At 25.1% G+C, this 24,486-nt stretch overlaps 1 protein-coding gene across 2 annotated transcripts; it reads right to left on the reverse strand.

The window, feature by feature from the left end:
- Positions 1-24,309, reverse strand: LOC129983657 (ribose-phosphate pyrophosphokinase 2). Of its 2 annotated transcripts, none has more exons than XM_056093333.1 (7): positions 24,068-24,309; positions 14,001-14,184; positions 11,179-11,277; positions 10,953-11,077; positions 9,427-9,600; positions 8,978-9,137; positions 1-2,233 (listed from the first exon to the last, which is right to left on the reverse strand). In XM_056093333.1, exons 1-7 carry the CDS (start codon positions 24,187-24,189, stop codon positions 2,141-2,143), a joined length of 957 nt encoding a protein of 318 aa, XP_055949308.1. In that variant the 5' UTR covers positions 24,190-24,309; the 3' UTR covers positions 1-2,140. The 2 variants fall into 2 exon arrangements, with proteins under 2 accessions (XP_055949308.1, XP_055949235.1); XM_056093260.1 differs by having other exon boundaries at positions 1-3,863; positions 24,068-24,305.
- Positions 24,310-24,486: the final 177 nt, after the last annotated feature.

A 24,486-nucleotide genomic window follows, 5' to 3' on the forward strand; every position in this document is an offset into this window, starting at 1 on the left:
TTCAAAAAATATGTTTTTATTATCCACCTTGGAAGTTACAAGCTCAAAGTATTTACACAGATGGACATGCAAAATATATCACTTTTCAGATTAACAGACTCATTAACAGCAACAGATACAATAAAATTACTACTTAAAAAGTATTCATAATCAACAATAAAGTAAAAATAATATGAATTTATTTTTGAAAATAAATTTAAATCTACATTCTTTAATTTCCTATATGAAATGACTACTTTAAGACATTATATATATATTTTATACATATATATAGTTGTTGCATTTTCTGAAATAAATGCTAGCCAGTCAATATCAAATATAAGAACACCAACTTCAATACTATTAATTTAAAATAAAATTATATAAATATTACATTGTAAACAAAAAAATAAAAAATAATAAAAGATATATGTTTCACACAATATAAGACGATTTAAACATCGTTAATATGTTATTACAGAAGGGTTATTTTTATTACACTAATAGAAGAAAAAGCAAATGCTTTTTATTTTAAAACAATTTTTTATGCAGCTTGCAAGTAATTCATATTTTCTGAGAAATAAACAATTTTTAAATAAACTCATCGTAAAAAATATACAAAAACAAAATTGCGAAAATTGGGATATGAAAGTGGAATACACTAACATAAAATTTAAATTTATACCAATTATGAAACAATTTTAAAAAATAAAAGTAAAATATTAAAGTTTAATGTTATTCACTTATGCACGTAACAAGAATTATTCAAATCTTTTACAGAATATTCTACATACATCATAAAAACTATTTTAAAGCTTCTCTTTTATTTACTTTCAATGCTAATCAAAAATAAGAATATATATTTAGTGAGAGAAAATTTCAAATCTTAAAATTTACTATTTTAACCAAGATTAAATTGCAAACTGAAAAGCACTTCAGACAATCAATCTTCCCAAAACTTTGAAAAGTTTTGTAATTCATACAAAACTAAATAAAAAGCAGAAAGAAAAAAAATACAAAACAAGTTTTTAATTATTTGATCAAAATTATATTTACATCTGAATAAACTAAATTTTAATTACAAAGAACCAGCCCAATAAAACTAATCAAAATTTATTACAATTAAGAAAAATACAAAAATAATTTAGAGAACTGAATAGTGGTTTAATTTGCATAATTCTAAAACTTTCAGTAGCATATATTCACTTATTGGCAGTGCAAAAAATTTGCTATTTCTTTATTGCATATAGTGGAAGGCAATTTTCCCAACTGTTTCTTCTTTTTTTTTTTTATTACTATTAATGAAAACATTGAAAAAAATGATATATTAATAAAAACAGAAAATAATTTTGCTCTAAGATGTTAAAATAATTCCAAAAGGAAAAAGGAGATTCAAATAAATATTTTAACCATAAAAACAAATTAAAATTTTTTATTTAATATTTTAAGTTGATTATAACATTTATGCTAAATTTTAATTATGAAATGTCCATCTATGTTCAAAACTAGACAGGTGGTATAATAAGTTCAAAAAAATTAATATAATAAAATAAAAGAACTTCTAGTATGATTAAGAAAAGATTTTACAAAATTCTGATAAACAAATGGAACAAAAATTATGATCACAACTCAGTAAAATCTGGCGTAACATTAAACCTCATTGTTTAGAAAGCAGAATAGATGAGCTTATCTCAAAAAGTAAGCAAAAACTGCTTAAAACAAAACCTAATTTCCAGATTATAAGCACTATTATGTATGTAAGGAATTTTTTTAAATTATGAATTTCTTTACTATGGATGAACAAAAATTGATATTTTTGACATACATTTACGATTCAGAATCCAAGCAATTATATTTCAATATAGAATAATCAAGTATAAGGCTATTTCATAATAAATTCACCACATATTACAGATAATTTGTATATAACATACCCAAGCATTTAAGAGATTTAATTTTTCCCTTATTATTACTGAACTACAGCATCAATGATACAATTACAATGAATATTAGAATTCATGTTAGTTGTTCAATAGATTAACTGCTTACTAATGAAGTAATTAAAAATATACAAATTAACTAAGAAGACACAAAAATGATAACGGTTACATGAAGGACATCAAAAACATTTTGAAACTTTCTAGATAAAACAAAACTTCTCTTAATATGGTACTTCACTAAGAATAGGTCCTAGTGGCTCACAATTGTGAATCCTGCGGATAGCTTCACTAAAAAACCGTGACACATCTAAACACTGAAATTGAAAGAAGTAACATGGAAACTGATCAGTAACAAAAAGTATATGATGATTTTTATGAAAGGATAACACTGAGTTTCTTAACTAATACAAATAATTATGTAACAACTCTCATGATGCTTTACATTAAGAGAAAAAGATATGTAGCAAAATTATTCTATAAAAATTCTGTTATTTTAAATAAAACAGCTTATCAAATCTTTTTGTGTATGGTCTACAAAAACTGCACATTGCTGCAGCTATGTAATATAAGAACTAGTATGACAGAATAAATTCAATTTTGTTTTAAAACTTCATTATCAAAAACTTTTCATAGTTCAGTTTACATTTAATTATCAAAAAGCAACAAAATGCATTTGTAAGGGTGATGAGGGTACTGGGAATCAAATATAAAAATTTGGGTGTCAAATATATTTCCATGCAGGACTTGAAAGAGAAAAATTGATATTTAAATTGCAGGAAATGGCTAACCAAATTTTTATAAATAAGAAATTAAAAAGTTATAGATACAGTAGAATAGGAAAAATCTGGGTCTTCAAAAAAATTCAGAATGAGAAAAAAAATTTATAACATAAACTTTTAAAAAAACGTATAAAAAAGCCCCAAAGTTTTTCATTTAAAAAGAATATTTTTAATTCCTTTACTATGCACCTTAGGTAGATTTTACCAATAATTCTTTTGGATATAGATTTAGTTTAATGCAAAAAAATAAAAGAAGCACAGGAAACTGGTATTTTTTGTATTGAATAAAATTTAGTTAAGGGTCAAGTATTACAGAAATAACAAAAATAAAATCCCTAGATAGACAAGATTTATGATTTTCACATATCTAAGTGGTACTTAAAAAAACCTTCCCTCATCTAATTAAAATTGCATACCCCAGAGATATTCTTTTAAATTTTCAAATAAGAAGTTAATATTTTTCAAATAATAATAATTGACAAATAATTTATTTGGAGAGAAATCAATATGAAACCATTTCTAATAATATTACTGAAAGTTATATTGACACTAAAGGTATGTTCCCTAATTAAGCAATCTGTTCTGAAGTGCATTAGCTACGATAATTTAAAAGCAAATACCAAAACAATATAATTTGATAATTACGTCTTGAACTGAGTGTGAAAATATGGTTTATAATTTAATAACAGATATATCCTATGGCTTTGATCCCATAGAATAAGAATATAAATATGGAAAAATAAGATATTACTTGGAATAAATCTTATTGTAAAATCCCAAATTGAGCTCTTTAGGATACAAATCATGTTTAATTAAATAATTGAAAATAGCTATATGGTATAAAGTATAGCAGTTCATACTAAATTGGTCTATATTAACCAGCCATGCATTTAATATTACATGCAAAAGTATTGCATGCATCTGCTGTTCGTTGCAACCAAAAATTTATTTTGCAAAATATTTCATCACAAATCTGTACAGTTTTTATAATATGAGTTGGTAATGTATGGCACATGTAACTGCAGCATGCGACAGGAATGAAAACCTTGTTAGTGGGGATGGAATGCCATGTCTACATGGGGACGTTACTGAAGAGGTAAGAAACAGACTCTCCATTGTGAGTACGCCGAATTGCTTCTGCCAGTATCATTGAGACATCAATGCACTGTAAAGACACAAGGATAAGCACTAAAACATGAGGTGACTTAACACCCATAACTTGGTGTTAAAAGGAACAAAAATTAAAAATGTCTAATCAAAATATGAATCAAAAACAAAATGCCATTTCAAAATAAATTACATACTATATACAATTCAAAAAAAGATCAGACAAAAAAAATTTCTAAACTAAAAATAAAATGGATCAATATACTAATATTATATTACAATTTGCGTGCAGTTTACTAGGGAACATCCAACATCTGTCCCAAAGCAACTGCCAGTCATATTTGAAACTCTAAACAATGCTAGCTTGCAAACCTGTTTTGTAGCTCAAAGCATTAGCCAACAATACAGTGGATTACAAGGTGGTTTAGAAAGAAATGTTTGAAAAAAGTACAGATGTTTTAAAATCACAGATTTATTTTAAGACTAAATTTACAGCATTGATTTGTTATTGCTGTTTATATCAACACATTTCTTCTCCTTCAAGAAGTGCTGGTCACCATTTCTGACATCAATAAACCTTTTACCATTTTATATATGCAGTCGTTCAAAAATCTTCTTTCAGCACAATTTTTTAAAAAGAATATGTAGTAAAATGGATATCAGTATCTATAGCAAATTGCTGACCAGATAATTTGTTTAAATGAAATAAAAAGTCTGAAATTGCATTAAAAAATAAATATTATGAAGTAGTTTTAACATTAGTAGCATTTTTTTTTTGTTGAAAAGATTTTTTTATATATATATTTGATGTGTTGTCATGCATTACTGTGATGCAATAACCATGCATTTTCAATTGATGTTGTTTTTAATTGTCGAGCGTAATAAGTAACATGGAATACAGCAATGGATACTGAAATTTAATTCCACTCACAAATAAGCAAATTTGGAGAGTAAAAATTAACACATGCACAGTTGTTTAGCCTAGATTATTGAATGATATATTCTTATTTCAAATTACATACTTTCATTGTTGTCAATTTGGCTAATATTGATATTCATAAATACAAATAATGATGATAGTTGTTTGGGACAGTTGCTGCATATATAAATATGAAATTATAAGTAAAGAAATAAATTAATCCTCAAAATATCAAGTTAATCTATAGGTGAAATGAAGGCATGAATAAATGGAAAGATATCCCAATCAAACCATTTTTGAAGTCTTAATTATTATTAAGTTTTGTTAATTTATAGATAATTATTGACCTGAAAGAAAATATATTAATTAATTTTCAATTTCAATTATAACAGATAGAGACATCTATTACATCATTATTTAATAATATAAAATATTATTTTGATGTTAAATAATTCTATTCCGTCAAATTTCTACAATAAAATTTTGACAGTGTTGGTTATTTTTTACACAATGAATGCATAAAAAAACATTAATATTAAATATAAAAAAAACAATCCCTGATGGCAGGAAAAATGTTTAACAAAATTTTAAAGGAGACGCACCAAATATTTGCTTTTTTTTAAATAATAAAACTTTATTCAGCATAGTTGAAGTTTCAATTATGTATAGTTAAAATTAATTCCATCTGACTAACTTTAAGTAAAGGGAAATTTACTATAGATTTAGATTAATATAATCTAATCATAATTATTCAGGAATATTACATAAAATTAAAAAAAAAAGTAAACTGAAGGGAAATATAAATGCAGTAAATTTATTCTTTCTCATATACTTTTGAAACTCAGCAATACTAAAATATATAGATATGACCATAAAAAGATTCCCAATTCTCTGAAATAGTTTAAAGTATAATTTAGTAAAGAGAATTTCTATTTCCATGGATTATTCATCAATTTAATTTTGATTTTTATGCCAATGTATAATTTACTATGTACATTAAATATGATTTAACTCTTTTGCTACATTTTTATCATGATTCATTAAAATCCTATTCAGTAGATAAATACAGTTCAATAGTCTTAAAACTGTTATAATAACTTTTTTTGTTTTTTAATTGTTAAAGAAATTTTGAAAATAGAGACATCGATCTCCCCTGCCCCCCATTTCAGCAGCTTGTTTATTTGGTGAATTCTTTCTAGTGCAATTAGTACAAAAATGCATCATAGACTATACAATGATGGAAACTACAACCTTAAGCATTTACTTTATATCATTACTGATTATCAGTGTACTAAATTGATCCTCATCAAGATGAAAATACACTTATTATTATTCAATAAAAAAATTTCCTCCTTGTCTTTTTTTTTTCTTCCCCCATACAGAAAACTTATGACATGATTTTGCATAGTTGGCAAACACTAAAAAAGCCCAATAAATTATAAACAGACCAACACAATATTTTTTAACATCAAAAAACATCTACAAAATATATGTCAGAATCATCAGAAAATAGAAGAAGTCATTCCAGATTGTATCCATTTATTTACAAAATTTGCAAACAGAATTACTGTTTAGTCTTTGATGCATAAACCAAGCATTCACATTTTTTCAAATAACATTTAGATTTAATATTTTTCTATTGGTAGCAAGAAAAACACTGCAACAATAATTTCAGAGTTTAATTCAATTATATTAATGTCTAGTTTTCAATCTATATGCAGGTTAACTTTACACAGACCTTGGATATTTTGGGTAATTTTTCTTTTATAGTAAAAATAGCAAAAATGACACATAAGTAGATATTATTCTCTGAATTTCTTTCATGACACACCAATAAATGGATATTTTATCTTCATTCCAGGTTTCATTTGCACCAAATCCCTGTACATCATGGATATCTTTGGTTTCATAGTGTCAGGAAACCATGATCTTCTAGTTGTAAAACTAAAAGTTTATCACCAAGTTCATGTAGCCCTCGAAAATTGGAGAGAGAAATGTGCTTGAGGAAGTTAACAGGCATACACTGTGCCTAAATATTTCAGGAATTAACAGAACAGACTAAGTATTTTTACCTTCTCATGGACAGAAAAAAAGATTTTAAATTTGTAAATCCCTTTTATATGAATGAAGTAATTCTTTAAAATGTCTGTTTAAACCAATATTAAAAATTTGGTTTAATCAAAAATATATATATATACATACATATATTCCATTCTAAGCATATCAACATGTCTCTTCTTAAGCCATTATGTCACATATATTTTATGCAGCCACAATCCAGTCATGTTCATAGGTATTATTATTTAAAATAGTTCTTCCATTTAACTACTTTAGAAAGAAATTTTTCTAATACACATTTTAAGTAATAGTTATATTTTTCTCAGTATTTTGTATAACTTTCTGTGTCTTAAAATCTATTAACATCTTTACGAATTTCAAACTAATTTTACGATTTATGAAACATTTCATTTTTCACTCATTTTTTTCCAATTTAATCATTTGATAATGGCAACTGTTTAGGGTTTTAGAAACATGTAAAGTTAACTCATTGATTTATAATATACATCCTATTAATATGGAAAAATCTACAAAGAAATATTTACAGTTTAAATACAGTAAAGATAAAGTAAGTAAATTTACTATAAAGAAATTCCAAAAATGCAATATGTGTAAAAGCATTAATACAAAATCATTATGCATTTATTAATAATGTGCAGTTTTATAAAAAACGTCATATAATGAAGTTCTGTAATTAAAAAGAAAACAACATTATAAACATGAAGACATTTCATCATAAACTATTAACAGCAAACTTTTTAATTTCAGTACAATCAAAGTAACATTAATATTTTATACAGACATATCTGGCAGACAGTCATAATTTAAATATTCAAGCAATAAGAATATCAAGGCAGTATAGATGAATGCATAAAAGCAAGCAAAAAATAGATGCAGATTCAAGCAAATAATGGTTTTTTATTGAAAACTCACTGTACTTTTTTATAAACTTAAAGTATTATTGATTCTTTTCCATTTTATAAAGAGTAATATTTATATTTTGCTATTAAACTATTAGATACAAATTGGCTAACTATACTGAGAAACGAAAATTTTACTTGAAGAAAACTGCTTTGGAAGAGACGTGTACAAATAGGAAATTAAATAAACAAGATCAATAAATTCCATAAAAACGATATAAATTGGTAATATATTACACTTGTGACTTTAAGACGAAACAATTCTAAATTTCATAAAATAATAAAATAAACGTAATTAATTATAAATAAATGATTGCAAATAAAAAATTTTGGATATTAGATCAGTCAAAATTAGCTATTGACATATGTAGATTAAACAGTTTAACAGTACCTTTACGATAATTCTTTAATTTTTTAAACAGAAAAGAAATTGATATCCTCTATTTCTTAAAGATTATTTCATTCCTCTAAAGATCAAAATACAGATAAAAACAAAGTACAAATATAAAAGAGAAAGAATCAAAAATAAATTATAAGCAGTTTTTCCTTATGTTAAAGTTATATATTAAAAATATTTGTTGTAACTAATAGATTTGCATTAATTTGCTCTAAATTTTTTTAAATGCTACAGTGATTTACAGTATCTAGGAATATTATCTAGATACTTCACATTCCTAAATTTATTAAACATTATTCAACTAATTTGTGAAAACAAAAGTCAACATATGCATATCTTTAACAGAATCAAAAACAGACAGCAATGCATAACTTTTATGTTGCTAGGATTATTTGGAAGAACAAAACTATCATAATATCTTTTAAGTTATTATAATAGTTTTGGAGGTGGAAAAAAAAAAAAAACTTTTGAGTTTAAAAGGAAATTAACACATTTCATTTTATATCTTATTTATCTATGAATATTTCATTCCCTAACTTTTTGCAATATATTTTTCATTTTGTTAAATCAAGAAAAATTTTGTTAACTTTCTCACCATTTAGTAAGAAATGAATTCTTATTCATTATTTATACTTTTGTAAATTACATTGTAATTCCTTATTGAGGTTTTGGAAATGAATAGCAATTAGGGTATTCCTTATTACAAACATTTTTTAACAAGAATTGTAATATTTAATAAGTTTTTTTAAAAATATATCTAAACTTCTAAAGAGGAGAAAATTATAAGTATAGTCTAAAATGCAAGATATACCTAATAAAAATTCCTAATAACTTACGTCTTCAGAAGATTTAAAGATACTGATTTCTTAAATACTAACCTGCACTTTTGGACATTCTTTCATATGTTGTTCTTGTGGAATAGTATTAGTAACAACAACAGCCTCAAAGCAAGCATTATTTATTCGAGATATTGCTGGACCAGAAAATATACCATGTGTGAGTATAGCATACACCTTAGATGCCCCAGCTTCCATCAATCTGTAAGAAAAGTAATTGACTCAATTGAGATTTCTAACATTGTGAGTGTATTCATTCGATTAAAGTTTTTAAGAAAATAGCATAAAAAAATTGCTTAACAAGAAAAATGCATTTTTTCTTGATTTCTCACAATTTATTTTTGTTTTGTTATAAAAAATTTATAATTTTAACAAAAATTATGACTGTATATATATATATATATATATATATATATATATATACAGAATAACTGAGCCATATCAAATGATCTTTTGAAATTAACCTGAATTAATAAAAATAAGAAACCTACTTTTCAGCAGCATGGCAAATTGTACCACAAGTATCAGCCATATCATCAACAAGGATAGCAACTCTGTCTGACACATCACCAACCAATACCATAGATGCTACTTCATTTGCTTTTTTCCTTTCTTTATGTATAAGAGCAAACTCCACATTCAGACGATCAGCAATTGATGTTACTCTATAAAGAAGCATTTTATGTAAATATTATTCAAAATATATTTATTCTTGCTTAAATTTTGTAATAAAATCTCCATTCAAAATTTCAAATTGTATTTTCTGATTAATCAGAATCAGAAAGTTACAATTTATACTGGCTTATGTGAAGCTATTTGGGGTTTATTTTTATCTATCCAAATTTAGTAGTTTAAATATATCAAACATGACAAATGTTTTAAATTTAAATAACTTCAGCCACATTAGCAATACAATTACCTTACTTTTACATTTAGGTGTTTATTGTTTTCTTCTTATCTACAACATATTTTATTATCAAGTTTTGCTGCTGTTCACAATGAAGAAAATGAATAAATCAACCCACAATCAAAATCCTTAAGTTTACATTTATGCCATTTTATTGTCCCATGTTTTACAATACACCTGACAATTTGAGCAGAAGTTGTACATATGTGTGCGAAGAAAAATATTGTTGCAACCAATCATCAAATCATTTCAAGATTCGTCTGTACAAAAATATGAAAATAATTTTGATAATCTTTAGGAATTAAAAAAAACTAATAGATGCCTCAATAATAAGATATGCAAACAGAAATTCATTTTGAACTGCATGTTTTGATATGAAGCAGTAATTGCATTTTACAACTGGTATAAATGCTAATACTGCAAATATAATACTAGTTATTAAAAACTTAAGTGTCTCAAGTTTAAAAAAAATATTTTTAAATTTTTATACAATGAAAGATAGCAAAATTGGAAGAATATAGTAAATTATATTTTACTTATTTTTTTCTTAACCTATGGATAAGTAGAATTACAATGGCAGAATAGTACTAGAAATTAATTTGCATTGGATATTTATTTTATGTAAGTACTAGGAACAAGAAAGAAATATTCAAAGAAAATAAAACATATTGGTGAAAGATTTATCTTTTTTTTTTCTGGAGAATTTTTTTTATCTATGTAAAAAATGGTGAATTTTTAATTAGTTCCCTAACATTTATATATTTTTTTAACATTTATACAACTATTCCTCTGAAAATTATAAAGATAAGAAAGTAAATACTGAGGTTAAAAAGAGATATTTCTACTTCCATTTTTTTTCTTGCTTGCAAAGTTCTTAATTAATAATAAGACTAACACGAATTTTAAAACAATATAAATTTATGAATTTAAAAAAATATGCATGAATTTAACTATAAAATCATACAATATTCTTTTTATTTATAAGGAATGGAAAAACCCCTTTGCAAAGACTTTTGAATATTTTTGCTTCAGCTTGAAAATAATAATCAATGAAAATGACAATAGTAATTTCAGATTAACTAAATATTAGAAAGTAACACAAAATAATACCTCTTAGCACCTCCTGCGTCAGGAGAAACAATGCAGCTATTACGCCACTCAGGAATGTTTTCTTTAATCCACTTTAAAACAGCAGGTTCAGCATACAAATTATCTACAGGTATATCAAAAAATCCCTAGAAAAGTAATATTGATTTTTAAAGTAGGATAATACTTTATAAATTGGAGATAAATTCAGAGATGCTATACAATAAATACAGATTTTTCAAGCTTTTACCTGAATTTGTGATGCATGAAGGTCCATTGTTATAATATGATCAGCCCCAGAAACAGACAACATATTGGCAACTAGTTTTGCAGATATAGGTGCTCTACTCTACAGACAATAAATGATTATCAACATATAAGTGTGAATAGAGAAAAATAATCAGCATAAGTTAATTAACAGCTTATTAAAAGTGAAAATTTCTAATTATTAATAACAGATTTTTGCTATAACAAACACACACAAAAAATGATAGACTCTGCAGTAAATATCATAATCACTTGACATTGAGTGACAAATAGTAAATGGGATCATAATGGTGACCATTATTACTACAAAATAATGGTCACCTACAATTTGAAAAAAAAAAAAAAAGTATTTTAACTTAAAAGTGCATTTAGATAACACTGAGTGATAAAATTATTATGATAATCTCCTTAATACATTGGGCTACCTTCTGCCCTCAATATGTATGAATTCTAGGCATGGACTCTATAAGATGCTGGTAAGTAGTATGATAAATTTGATTCCTTAAGATTTGATAAAATTGGATCCAACTGTCTGATGGCTTCTTTTGATCTCATCCCATAGACTATCAATGGCATTGAGCTAGGGTAATTGTGCAGGTAAATTGAATTAGGAAAACTCTCTGTCATGCTCTTCGAACTATGAGTCAATGGTAGTTGTTTTATGACAGGGAACATTGTTCTTTAGAAGTATCTATCCTCAGCAGTGTACCAGTTCTCGGCTTCCATTGTTAATACAGTACAACATGTAGTGAAAGTTTGTTTAGAGAGCTCCCGAGTTACTCCTTGATTAAGATCCTCAATTTGATGTACAGGAGCTTTTCTGTTGGATTGGACAATACTAATAAATCTCCTTTCAGATTAAGCATTCAGTAGCCTGATGCTGAGACCCAGTTTTCAGCTTGTTAGTTGACACTCTATAAACATTAATAACTGCTACTCTAGAGCACTTTATAAATGCAGCCATTTTGCTGATATTGGTTCTGATGCTTTGAGAGCCTATAAACAACTTGAGTTCAAACTCAATAAAATATAGTTTTTTTTTGTTTTTTTTTTTTTTTTTGTTTATTGCCATTTCTTTACAAGCAACACAACAGAATTGATGCTTCACTTATTCTGCATTCTCTTTTTATAGGTGTCCCACCCTCTAATGAAAACAAAGTGAAGTTATGGCCAATCAGTGTATATTAATTTAGCTTATTTCAGTCAAAAATGTAACATACTTTTGTCTTATAATAATGAAAAAAAAAAATGCTAATAAAAATATGAAAACTGAAAGCAGAATAAAAATATTCCAACAATTAGTCTTCAATAATATCACAATGATAAAATGTTTAAAACATGGGCTGAAATAAATAAATAAATAAAAACTTCTAAATAATACTGCAATATTTAAAGCAATTCATTTGCTGTTAAAAAAAACCATAGAAAATTGACAAAAGTAATAAAATTTTATTTAAAAAAAATCCCCTGAAATTTAAGTTTAAACCTATATAAAAATATGTTTAAAGAAAAATAATTATTTAAAATGATTTTTTTTTCTGTAGAAATTTTCACAATGTTTATGTAATGTTTAAATGATTTATCTTTGTAGTAAATATTTATATTGTTTCTGAGGAAATCAAACAAACAAACAAACAAAAAAAAGAATTATACAAAATAAAAAATCTTACTCAAAAAGTCCAAGATATTTGCAATTCAAGGTTGCTACAGATTTGAACTATCATTATTACTTATCAATTTAGTCATTATTAATTTCAAAATTCTATATTCAATTCTTAAGAGATTTAACTTAAATTTAACACATTTTATAATGAGTTTCTAAAATTGTTGGTTGTGTAAAATTAAATTAAGATAAAAAAAATATTTTACATGTCTTTTACCCCCACCCCAGATGTTACTCCTTAGCAAAAAATAGCTAAGAAAAGATTCTTGACTTAAAAATAATTAAACATTTTTAAACAGTTATTCTCAATTAGATTGCTTTCTAATCCTTTCTCTTTCCTTGTACTGCAATTTGAAGTTCCTTTTAATTCAAACAAAGATTTTCTAATGGAAATAGAGCTATAAAAGTTTATTTTTAAAATAATTAATAAACAGTTGCAACTTCAAAATGTTTAGAAGGCCTATTACAAAACACTAATATTCTAACTAGGAGAAAAAGGTGTTACAAATGAACTATCAAATTCTTAAATCTTTCCTACTATGTTCTGCCCGCCAGTCTATGGATTAGAATATATTTAAAGACAGTGAACAAAATGATTTCCATTTTGCATTGATATTTGCAGATTATTTACCAGCATTGAGTTTTTGAGATTATAATTTAGTTGAAGAATTTTGAGATATCAAGTAAAGACAAATTCATTCCAATTTATTAATATTAATATTAAATATATAACAATTTCTTAATTTTTTTTGTATAAAAAAGAAATGTAAAGGATTTTTCAAAATTTATGTGCAATTTTAAAAAATTTGTAATAGACAAAAAAAAAAAATGTGGACAAATAAAACATAAAAATCTTTTTTTTTTAAATCTATATTCCTGAAAGATTTGTTAGTTAATTTTTATATTATTATAATAATAAGTTTCTCACATTTTATAATATCTGAAAACAGTTCCTAACAATTCTGTGACTATTAATTAGTAAGAGAATTTGAGTGAATGGTATTAAAATTTAAAACAAACAAACTAAGAACGACTAGCTTACTCTGAAGTGACTGATAAAAGAAAATGTAAAAATTAAAAGAATTATAACATATAGAAAATGTAAAAACAGCAACACACAATTGTAAGAAATAAATTACTACCTTATCTTTTTTATCCTGTCGTGCATAAGGAAAACAAGGAATGACAGCTGTTACACGTGATGCTGATGCAATTTTACAAGCATTGATCATAATCAAAAGCTCCATAAGGTTATCATTCACTTCACCACAACCACTCTGTATTATGTACACATCTTCACCTCGAACAGATTCTCCAATTTCAACACTAAAAAAAAATTATAAAAATTAAAACTAATATAAAATTTAAAATAGCCAAAAATATTTTTACAAAAAAAAATCTATGTATTCAAGAAAACATGTTTAAAAGTAAAAATTTTTGCTTTTTATAACCTATTATATATATATATATATAAAAGAAATTCACACTAAACACACACACAAAAATTCTTTTTGTCTTCTTATCTCTTAATAATTTTATATGTTGTTTTAGCCAAAGAAATGGAACATTTTCAAAACAAATCAATCTTCATAAACAAAATGATATATATTTCCATATAATTTAAAACTCTATGAGAAGTGATTCCACTGAAATGCTTGTGAATTTCTACTCAGATAATGACAGAATTAATTTTGTTATTATGTGAGGTACAAATTAATTTTATATAAATCCAGTTAAATATTTTTCAATTTGAAGAAATTGACGCATATTATATCACCACCATTCAAAAATGTAGAATCATAATGACCATGCTGACATTTGGTTATAAAATATTTCAAACATTGATTTTATATAATTATCTTATTTTTTGCAAATAGCTGTGCTACATGAGCAATCATGATAAGGAATAACCTTATTATTTACATAACTATTGATTACATTATAATGTAAAAATATCTTTTTAATTTACATACTAAATTATTTATTTCAATAAAATAGAGAAGGGATTTATTTTTGTTTATACTTTTAAACAGACAAATTTTGTACTTATAAACCTTACCTTACATAAATATATGTAAGGTAAATACAAAAATAAATAAAGTCAAAATTAAAAAAATATATATATATAAATATACTGAATTTTTTACATGGTCATTAAAAATTATATTTCAGACAAAGAAAAATACATTATTTTCAATCTTTAAAAAAAGGAAATATGTTATTTTTGTATACTTTATATCACTGCTTAATTTTCTATCAATATTGACATAATTTTATAACACCACTTTAAAGGTAATGTAAGAAAATTCTTCAAAAGAAAATTAGAGGAAATGGTGTTATTGGTTAATAATAATAATTAATGCAGAATGATTGTTTTAAATGGTATGGATTTTTATAACACAAGAGTTATGGAGTTAATTATATTATGCCGCCACTTTAAATAAATCGATGCCATTCATGACAAAAACATTGATTTAAAGAATTGTAATAACATTTTTTGGAGAGACAGGGGAAGGGTGTATGGGAAGAGACAGTGATTCTAGTTACCCAAAAGGGGCTCTAAAGATTAAACATTTAATAAGCTAATATGTATTTAAATGGTATTAATATTTTTAAAAAAAGTTCTTTTAATAATTTAAAGGCATTAGTAAACAATGTAGATATTTTTTTCCAGTTTAAAACTGAAGAAACCAGATAATTAAAAGACTAATTAAACTAAACTAGATAACAAAAAAAACAATAATTAGATGTACACCAATGTAAATACTAGTACCAAAAATTTTAATCAACAACTTTATTGAAATAATAATAGTAATAAAATCAGACAAAAAGGAAAAAAAAAATAATAATAATATGAAATACTTATACCTAGTCATAATTAATTATTTGGGGCAGTTAGAAAATTAGTTATTTATCAGACAATAATATCTCCCTTTATTGTTTCACCAAACTTTAACTACTTTTTCTTCTAATTAGAGTTGATCATCTTAATAATTAAAATAGCTTCTTAAAACTTAAATTGAATGAAATTTTCTTCATTTTTAAGTCTCTTTTACATGCGTTATTATATGCCCTTTCAATTCTTGCTTACTTCTATTAAGTTAAAAACAATATGATATCAGCAGCTATTTGTTACCATACAGGATATACATATAAAACTTGTGCAGTATAATTACAAACCAACAAATCATTCCGTATACTTTATTTTAAAATCTGAATCACAAAAATCTCTATTTTCTAATTTGTTATATGTCATTAAGATTAATTTTTGGATTTTGTTTTTAATTGAGGGTAAGAGGGTAAGATAAAACTGGCAAACTTCCTATTCCATATTGATTTGTATGATTTTTTTAATTACTAATTTTAGTTTGAGAATCATAATTCCACCTTAACTATGGTTACTGGAACCTTTAAGTATAATATACATGTTGTGTAACACGAACATTTAATGAAACTGTACTGATTTACTATTCTGCTAATCCTTTAAGGCTATAAAATTTTTCATATGCTCTTTTAAAAGATGTCTTCATTGAAGAAAACTAGAATGTATAACATGAGGAAAATGTTGTTAATGCTTAATTCCAGCAAACTTTCCTGTAAAACAAACAACATTGTGAATAATTTACTTTCATTAAATTATTTATTTTAAATTACTTGATAAGTAGTATCAAACATTTTTCAGACCTTAGAACCAATGATGAAGCTGACAATATAAAGTATTTATCATTGGGTAAAACATTTTCCTAAGATGAGATTCTAGATCCTTTCATTGGCCATTTTCCTATAATTCACCATATCATCTTTCTCTTCCCTAATCCTGCTTTGGCAAAACTCTTTTAACTATTTTCCAAGGCTCAAAGATTTCTTCAGAAAACACCAGATCTCCAACTTTTCTCTACATTTCAGTAATTTGGCAAGCTTTAATAATCCAATGCTGATAACAGATGCTAGAATTCAGATTGTAAAGACTTAGAATCAATGTTTATGATGTCTTAAGCTTCACATTGCTTTCTTTCCTTGCTCTTTTGGATAGTCAGATTTATGTGAATAAGATATTTCATCACTAGATTTATGTTTCAACACTTACACTGTATCATATCTATCAGCTAAAATACTCAAGTTTCTTCTGATTCATTTAAAGTATTAATATATTTTGTTTTCTTTTACTTCAGTTATATCTCAAACTGAGTAAAAGTGTTTAGGCACAAAGACTCTAAATAGAATGAATTCAATAATGTATGAGTTTTGAATTTTTCATTGATATTTTCATGTTAGCTTATCCATTCTGGTGCATTGTTTCCACTTTTCATGAACACTACAAATATGATATAGGCTTCAAATATAAAACAAAAAGTTGAACTTCATACATAATGAATCATGTTAAATATAAATAAAGTACAGTTAATTAATTGAAGCATAAAAAAATTATACATAAAGTGCTTAAGACATTAAAAATATTAATTTATTATTTAAAGGAATATTAATGAATGATAAATGAATTACAAGGAAAGTATAGTTAAAATAAAACTATGGTAAAAATGATTTATTAAAAAAATATGGTCAAATAAAAATTTTATTTATACATTATTTTTAATCCCTTTGGTTTTTACTTTTTGAAATAATAGTTCAAGCTTTTTATACTCCAATCAAATTCAATTTCTTCTTCTTTTTTTGATGAGGGCTTGTTCTTCATTTTTTTTTTCATTGTGATTTTTTTACTATCAAGTTCCTCTAAGTAGCAACTTCTCAATGATTTTATTTTTTCACAAATTGCAATCGACAACATCCTGCATGAGGAAAAAAACATTTCCACTAAAATATTCAACAGCAATTATTCTTTGCTCATTATTTTATACTTCCCAAATTCTTTATCAATTAGATCAGATATCAAATTAAATGCATCTTTAAGTTGAAGACCATGACAGCAATTAATTATAGTTTTCACCATGTTAATAAAGCTAGAATATTTTTGGATAATGAATATAATTTAATGTATCCTATATATGTGGGAAAAAGTTTATTTGAATCATCAATAGGAGATGACAGTTTTAAATCAATTTGATATTGGTAAATTTACATTGCAAGTTTCTTTATCCTTAAAGTTTGTTCAAAATATAAAAAAAATGAAAGCTCCTTCAGCCTCTTACATGTAATCTCTTTCCCTCTAGCAGTCCAGTCAATCAAGAAAATACTTGCCTTAGGCAATTTAGTATTTAATATAGTATGTATAAGTTTTTTCAATTTTACACAGATTTTTTTTAATATAATCATTAGAACCATTTAATATGATAGACTGTTTCCTGCATTATTGTTTTATTAATAAGCATTTTATTTAAATTCACATAATTCATTCCATCAAAAACTATTTAAAGCTTTAAAAACTATTTTGAGCTTTTACATAGCATCAATTGCTAATTCATAAAAATCTCTATTTTTCAAAGAGCTTATGAATAAGTGAGGCTGAAGCATAGGCTAAGTTTAGGCTGAAGCATACTGACATATTTCTTTAATAAAATTAAGATGAAAAAAAAATGGCAATTCATAAGAGTTTTCCTCCTACAGTAAAATAACTTCTGGATTATTCTATCTTTAGCTATATTTTTTAATGAAAGCTTCATCATATTTCCTTCATTTATGGCCTACTTTCGGAATTATTGTTGCTGTGCTTATAAATACAGTATATCACTGCAGAAAAATACACAGTTTGTCACTGTTACTAAGGAATTCATTAAAAAAAAAAAAAGCTAGAGCTTCAATTAGGTATAATACATTCATTGCACCTTCATAACATGATAATCAATGATGTGAAATGATATAAGGAAAACATACTTAAAATTTAATATGAAGTATACTTCAATAAGCCATTTTATAATGTCTGTTGTCCATTTTGTATCCCTAAAAAAATTAAATTCTCATTCAAAAAATTAAATTTTGCACCCCTTATTAAATTCTCAAGTCAACAGTTGCAAGATGAACAAAATTTATTGCTGGTATTTTGGATACAATGCTACGAATTAACAGTAATATCTAATAAATGAGGAACTTTTTCTTGCTTTAACATCATTTCTCTGATAACTGTACAATAGTTCATTCAAATAATTCAATTTTCCGAAGAATTTTGTTACTTTTCAAATATTTTGAAGTTCCATTAAAGATGTTTTTCGCACTTACTGTTATAACATTTAAAGAAACTAGATTCCTTTTGCAAATATCACAACTCTAATTACAGATAGGGAAAAATAACTTGTCAATACTGAAAGATATTTTATATTATTATTGCTTGTAGCTTCATCAAAGTTTAAAAAAAATTTTATAATTTGTAAAGTTTTCAAAATGCTTTACAAAAAGTCTTTGCGATACTAAATTTCATTTTGTAGGATATACAATTCCTACTTAATAACAAATGATTCAAAGTATTTATTATTATTATTTTTTTAATCTTCAGCTAAGGTCGTGTTAACATTCACCAAAAAGGAAATCATTAATAATGGCTAATTATGTTCTGGAACAGCGTCACGACTAAAAGATTTGGCATCTGGCATTAATTAACACAGGAGTAAGACTTCTTATTTTTATAATCAAATCAAAAGGGAAAAAATGTTTGGTAAGGGATAGTTTTTTTTTTTTTTTTTTTTTTGCAAACATTTTTTTCACATGCTTCTTTCTTTTTAAGGTCAGTTTTGAATCAAATTCTCTTTTACCAAATTAATTAAGTCTTTACAAAGAATGTACAATGCTTTTCTAGCAATACCAACCTTTTTTTATACTTTCTTTAATAAATACATCAATTCCTTTCCAATTTTTAAGTTAACTTTTTTTTTCAGGGCCTACCCAAATTTTTCCTTTTTATCAATTCTGAACTATCAGAAATGATTTTTGCAATCTGACCATAGACAAATGCAAGATAACAAAAATTAATAAAAAAGAAAAACTATAGATCTATGTCCTGAAACAATATTTTCTTCAAAGAATTAAGATCCAAGTATGAATGATATCCAACCATACTACACAATAAATTAAACGCATGCAATGGAATTAATTGATGGACTTGGGAGTTGGTTTTCAAACATATGCAAGACATAAACATCCTTGCAAATGTTTTTTGAATAGTAACACCATCAGAAATCAATCTTTGATTATGTAATAACTTATACGAGTAATGTTTCGATATATTTTGCAGAATTTTGCATACTGTCAAAAACTGAATGTCCAAAGTCAATATATCATGTGTGCACTATCACTACCATGTATGTACATTATTTGTTTCAAGAATGCATATGGCTGTTGTTTTGTCTGCATTGGCTAAAAGTTGAACTAAACAGAAAATTTTTAAGTCTCTTTGAAGAATAAAATCATTTATTGAGTATCTTTAACTATCAAAAGACCTGTATGCAAATTTTTGATCTGCTAAAATGTTTTAAAAGTAGCAAATCACAGTTATTTTGTTAGTTTCACAAATAGCTCATGCTTGAGCTAAAATTAGGAATCTATCTTGTAATGAACTTCTTGAACAATCTGAAAATGATGAGCTGTGGACCCCCCCCCCCCACAAATTTCTATACTAAGAACTTCTTAAACTAATAAAATTAAACTGTCCACCTGAGCAGTACTAACTGTTAATAAATTGCAGTTTAAAGGGTAACAATAATTTTAATTTTGTGATAACTAAATTTGGTATCTGATGATAAAACACTTTATGGGTTCTTATATATGCGAAATAGCTCAGATACTATGTATGGCAGTATGTAAATATTACTTGGAAAATAAAGCCTTTTCCCTAGTAGTCACAATGGGAACTAATTTTTTATTGCAAAAATCCAAACTGTATATACAGGAAAATATAAATATCAATTTTGATTGCAATTCACCAAGTAGTTCTACAAACAGCAAAATCAAAATATCTCCTGTTTATTTTTATTCAACATATATACTGCAATTTATTTTATATTGGTATTTATAAACTCAGGTAATTTCTGATATCTAAACAAGACAGCTTTTTCACTAAAAGGCCAACTTTTTTAAAAGAGAAGAATTTTCATTCATGCATTTCTTGACACAATTTCCTCTTACATTCTCAAAAAAAAAAAAAAAAACTAGTTTTAAAATGTGACTGTTTTTTGGAATAGTGCAAGTTGTTTCTTTTCATAACTCAGAATGAAGCAAAGGATCTTTAGTCATTTTTTAAAAAATAAAATCTTCAGATATTACTATTCATATATACAAAATTTACTGTAACATCTAAAATAATGTTGTTATTGCCATCTCATTCTGATGAAACACAGTGTAGGGTCTACCTAACTTTCCTTTATCCTACACTCATCTTACATTTTCACCAAATTCACATCTATTATTCAATACACACAATTATTTTAAAAAAAAATCCATAATAACTTTTGATTATATACTGAGAAATCATCACCTACACCAACACATAATCTAATCTAATGAATGGTCAAATAAGGATTATTCAGAAAACACAAAGGCTGCTGAAGAGAAAGATCATAATCTTGCTTTTTTAAAAATTTTAATATGTATAGCAATACTATTTATATCTTCTTAATCAAATTTTTAAATCTGATATTATAATTTATATATTGATATTTCATTGCATTTATAAAATTTTAAATAAAAAACCTGGAATAAAAAAAAAATATTTCACCACTGGTTATAGAAATAGTTTGGTTCAAGGTTTTATGGCACGAGAACTAATATGAAGGCCATGACAGACGAAATATATATATAAAATAAAACAGATTGTGAAAAAAACGAACGCAGTTATGAGCTTTATTATATTTTGGCAAGATTTTATCGCCATCTTGGTGACTAAATTTGGGGTTTGTTATAATTAGGAAGCATTAAAATTTTTTCATTTCATTGGAAGAGACAAATTAAAAAAAAAAATTTAATTACACATAATTTGATACATGCATATGAGAGTATTGTTCCAAGTTTTGCTAGATTTGAGCATTTAAAAAATTTCTTTTATCATGACTATTAAAGTAGAAGACCATGTACTATATTTAGAAAGTTTCTTGGAATTTAATATAATTTGTACAAGTGCACATGCATTTATATTTGTCAAACCTAGTAAAAATAAGTAAAGAAAAAAAAATCATAGAAATGTGACAGAGATGCTTAAAATCTACAAGCTGTGCTACAAAAAAAATGTAATTAAATTACCTCTATTTAATATCTTTAAATATAATAAATCTTATTTCAAACTTTTCAAAATTACAATGAAAGGAGAATGTATGCATTTCAGAGCAAAGAACAATTATCTTTCAGTTGTTTCAGTAGTTATTAATAGCTCAAACCATAACATGTACTCAAAACAAGGTTAAAACTAGACATAATTAAAGTATCTATTACTAATAAAATATTCTTATAAGCTTTATTATTTTTCAAATCAAATAAAAAATTATAAAAATATTATTTTATAAATATTTTTTTTTTTTGAGTTAAATAATAATAATTACACTTCAAACAAATAACATGCTTTTGTTAAAAAACAAACTTTGATTAAGGTTTTTAAGGAATAAAATTTTAATTAAATATTATTAGAAACTTATAAATGACAAATTAATGCTTTAATATTTATAGTATCATTAAAAATTTAAAATAATAGTTACTTAATAATTTTTAGATCCATAGCATTAAAAATTTTTATTTTTATAAATCCTTTAAAAAATAAAGATAGAATGAACATTGAATTACGCTTATTTCCATGACAACCCCCCCCCACTTTGAATGTCTTTGTATTTTTTTTTCCATTTTGAAGTAGAACACATTGAAATAGGCAAGAAATATTTTTTAAAAAATGAAATAAAATAATCTTGACGGAAAATATATTACACAGCATAAACTTTAACATTCTACATTGACATCCAGATGGTATCCTCAGAATTGTATAGAAATGCCACATGTCAAGAAAAGGAAATGTTTTGACATGAGTAGTCATTGCTTAAAAATAATTCATATAAAAAGGAAATAAGATTACAAGAAAATATTTTTTTAAGTGAAATAACTGAAACTCTATTCAGATTTTTTTTTTATTAGAACAATCCATTAAGCTTTAATTGCTTAGGAAAAATTGAATAATCCCAAGCCTGAGTGCAGATGGAGAGAATATATCTACTTCTCTATATTTAAGAAAGCTTATCAAATATCTGAATGCCCAAGAAAATTTTGGGCATTATCATTTTTTCTAAATATTGCGAAATAAATATCAAGCAAAATTACAAAATTAAAATTAATTACTTTATAAATTATTATAACAAATTTCTGTCACAAATTTAAACTATATTATAAAAGAAATCCTTAAAAAAAAATTATAATCACAATTTTTTTAGTGCATAGTGAATTTAATTATAATACAAAGTGGGCCAAAAATAGATTAATGTAAATTATTCTATGAATTTCACGTATAATTATTGTGTTTACTAATTTAAGCAAAAATTAATCAGATGGCTAATAACATGTTAAGGAGATGAGACATCTTAAGATTAATTAGCAGATTTCAGCATTTTTAAAATTAGAAAAAAAAAGAATGTCATTAAAAAAAACAAGATTATAATCAAGAGTTGTAAATCAATTTTATGTATTTATTTAAAGTTTTACTACAGTAGTCATTGCTCAACAAAAGATAAATGCTTTAATCTGAACATGTTTTAAAGATAAAAACTTTCTTACCTCTAAAAAAAATGAAGAAAGATTTATCAAGAGTATTGCAAAATATTAATGATAAGAAAGATGATGTTAAACGTACGTCACAAAATGTACGCAAATGTCAGATATATGATGATTGCACTAAAAATAAAAAATGCCAAAAGAAAAAAAAAAGCAATATTACCGGAAAATAAAATGAGCAAAACAATAAAATACAAGCATGATTTTTAATATATGTACATATTCCAAAAATAAAATAAAAAATCAGACGACAAAGATGCCCAGCATTTAACTGCAATATGACTTAAATAAAAATAAGTAGTTTAAAACAAATTAAACTGAATAATTTTTATAATATCAAATCTATAATCTATCAGATACTATGAAGAGAGAAAAAAATATGTGATAAATGTTAGAGCGAATATGAGGTACATATATTCAATTGATGATTATTGCAACAATTAAATCAAACATAAGAAATACAGAATATCAAATATTTTAAGGTAACTGATTTTAATAAATTAATATGAAATAAAAATCTTACCTAGTTTCTTGATTGCTAAATTTTTTTAGCACAACTTTACCAAGATCGATTCCTAGTCGATCAACGACTTTTTGAGCAAGATCAACATGCGACGAACCGCTGAAAACTTTAATATTAGGCATGTTTAATATTAATTAAATTTGAATAGTCCGGTGACTGCAAGGCTAACTCAGAGAAAGAATGAACGGTATGTAATTCGGAATCACGATCCGAACTTGGCTTTATCAGCGGGGAAAGATAAGTGTTTGTTTACAAGTTTGGCAATTCTCAATAAACCACTCAACTTTTAAATTTGCGCAATAAGTTGAAATTTAATCTAATTAATAGAAAAAATTTTTTAAGTATAGCAAAATGTAAATTGTACATTATTAAAGCTAAAAGTATTACTATGCTCATTTTTAATGCAGAAATTTTCCATA

Source organism: Argiope bruennichi, chromosome 1 (genome assembly GCF_947563725.1).
Source record: "Argiope bruennichi chromosome 1, qqArgBrue1.1, whole genome shotgun sequence".
NCBI lineage: Eukaryota > Metazoa > Arthropoda > Arachnida > Araneae > Araneidae > Argiope > Argiope bruennichi.

What these genes read in the sequence shown, in the direction of transcription:
- LOC129983657 (XM_056093333.1), bottom strand. Translation starts at nt 24,189, where the DNA reads ATGCCTAATATTAAAGTTTTCAGCGGTTCGTCGCATGTTGATCTTGCT. An exon ending in GACAGGATAAAAAAGATAAG is followed by an intron (nt 11,278 to 14,000) that starts GTAGTAATTTAT and finishes TATTGTCTGTAG; the next exon opens with AGTAGAGCACCTATATCTGC. An exon ending in GACGCAGGAGGTGCTAAGAG is followed by an intron (nt 9,601 to 10,952) that starts GTATTATTTTGT and finishes GCTTCTTTATAG; the next exon opens with AGTAACATCAATTGCTGATC.